General features: G+C 36.6%; 1 protein-coding gene across 1 annotated transcript in view; it reads left to right on the top strand.

Annotated features, from left to right (window-relative positions):
* Positions 1-1,615: 1,615 nt before the first annotated feature.
* The window catches only part of LOC138017003 (uncharacterized), a 4,824-nt gene continuing 3,939 nt past the window's right edge, over positions 1,616-2,500 (top strand). Inside the window, exons 1-2 of the mRNA XM_068864198.1 lie at positions 1,616-1,656; positions 2,373-2,500. The exon at positions 2,373-2,500 is cut by the window's right edge and continues 115 nt beyond it. Coding sequence (XP_068720299.1) covers positions 2,394-2,500 — 107 coding nt within the window. The 5' untranslated portion in view covers positions 1,616-1,656; positions 2,373-2,393. The remainder of the gene's footprint in view (positions 1,657-2,372) is intronic.

Below are 2,500 nucleotides of genomic sequence, written 5' to 3'. Positions count from 1 at the left end.
TCTGGCCCCAGTTGTTCAAACAATGGATAGTGCTATCCACCAGATAAATCATTATCATGATCCAGTGAATAAACACTGGCAAAACCAATTGCACTATCCAATGGATAGCGTATCCACCTTTTGAACAACCGGAGTCTGATGATCAGCTAGAAGAGTTTGATCTGTGCGGATTGCGTAGCTAAAAATTTAAATTGCCACGAAAACTTTTGAAGAAATCAGAACTTCCGATCATAAATTGATACCTAATCACCTTCTTAGCCGGAACTTTTCAGAGAACTATTTGCCAACTGAATGCAAACTGAATTTATCCTTCTCGGGAATAGTAAGGGAATATTTTTCCCTAATCAGGAAATGTTTTAATTTATTGTTTTCGACAAAGTTCGAAAGGTCTAGAGGGGGATAGGACATTTCGAAATCTGTGGGCAATTTTTTCCCATGATTATATCTATTTCCACTAATTTATTTCCTCCAGTTCATACCATTTACAAAAGCATTAAGCAGTTAACATATGGAAAGAAAGGAGAAGGACAAAAATATAGATCAACTTATTATGTGCCCTTTGATTTAAACTACAATTTTAAGAGAAAAAGCTAACAATAAGTGAAGAAACAAAAAAAAAACCTCGAGAGTGAAATTATCTGTTGGATGCCCCTACTTAGTAATCTCGCCCCATCGATTCCGGAGCAGAAAAGGTGACCTAAATTAAAAACAGAAGAAATTTATTTCCTATTTAACGTGCATTTTTGACGAAACTAAGACAATACTGTATTAGAGGTCAGTCCAACAACATCTAAATAGCAAAAGACGTATAATTAATTGCGATTAAGAATGTCGCAGCAAATATTAATTTGTTCCTTAATTTGTGCCATTTTCCTTTGTGCAGATTTCATTGTTCGTAATCGCTCATTATGCACGGTGCGTCGCAGAAACGCAATAATAATCATTTTTTTGCAGGTTATGTACGTTATATTCTTTTGTAGAAGAAAAAGAGAAAAACGCGGCATTATCAAGATTGTTGTTAATCCAATTTTCTCTTCTTTTCCACGCTTTCCGAACCAAAATCAGACGTACCATTATGATGAAGAAGAAGACTATAGAAGGTGCTCACGTCGGCCTTTTACCACTGTGAAAGCAAAGATGCTTTATCCTTATGATTAAAATGTATATTTTCGCATAAATTGGCCATAGATTCGCTTGTAAGGAGGATTTTCGGGCAAGAAAGATTTGGGACTTATGAAGTTCATCATCATTGGGGTATCTTATGCGCAGTGTCAGTCTCCAGGTGTAGATCGTTATCCGGTATAGATACTCAAAAGTAATTCGTTTCTCAGTATTCAACAAGTGTCCATAAGAGTCCAGAAAGCTTTAACTGCTAAAGGTGACAGATTCAGTTCAATTTCACATCTCAATTTGAAGCTTACACGCGCAGTATTGATCCCTGGAAGGTGAAGAAATTGTGATAAGAGGAAATGAGTATTAGATATTGATTAAATAATGTCCATTTGTTTCTTCTTTATGCAGACAATGGATTTGAAGTGCTCTCCAAGCTTTGTGTTGCTTTCACTGAATAAATTGCCAGAGGTATATAAAATGAATAAGGAGTAGCGACTGATGAGCCATCACTGTAACTGCTTTGCAAAGTCCACGAAGATAAACGTAAGTGAGTGAAAACTGACTTTTCTTACTCATTTAGAGTGAAATTGTCTTTCGTTTTCCCATAAATTAAATCTTGTTAATTCACTCATTCTTGGAGTATAATAGTTGGGCCGACAAAGTCTTGAAAATGAGACTCGCTTTAAAACTTCAGTGGAAGTGGAAAAAGTCTGAACTTTGACATGAAGTTATTTTATGACTACTATGCAGACGACTAAACATAAGACAACTAGATGGAAATACATTTGCTGGATAAAGTCTCAATATAGTTTTGCCCCGTAAAAAAGAAGAACTCCATACATCTGCCTAGTAGTCATAAAATTGTCAATAAAAGGCAAGCATCCTCGCTTGAATTATCTGTACAAAAGGCGAGATGTTTCGGATTACGAGTTACATCATGAATGAATGTTCTTTTCGATGGTAACTCGGACAAAAATGATACGAGTGCTCCATTAAAGAAACTCGACCTCCCGATTACTAGTTCGGATGCTTTATTACTGAATTAAAGGAGAGTTGTAGGAGTTCGGCCATAAAACTATACAATTGAATTGAAGGTTAAAGTGACAATTGTCCCGCCATAACGATAGGACTGCCGAGTGAATGTTTATTCTCGCCCTTGTAAAGAAAGAGACATGGCGAATATTACTGTGGTGTCATGATGAGGTGTAATTTTCGACGAAAACTGACTTTTATTCATTGATTTTTAATCGTCACTTCAGGTTGCTACTTCAAGGTCAAGGATGCCGTCATCATCACTTCTCTTTTCCGCTGTCCTCTTCATTGCAATCTACAGTTGTGTCGGCGATAGTCCCTATGCTGGCCAAAGAAAGATGTGCGAGTACAAAGC

This window comes from Montipora capricornis, chromosome 9, assembly GCF_036669925.1.
Source record: "Montipora capricornis isolate CH-2021 chromosome 9, ASM3666992v2, whole genome shotgun sequence".
Classification (NCBI taxonomy): domain Eukaryota; kingdom Metazoa; phylum Cnidaria; class Anthozoa; order Scleractinia; family Acroporidae; genus Montipora; species Montipora capricornis.
This window is presented reverse-complemented; position numbering and strand designations above follow the sequence as displayed.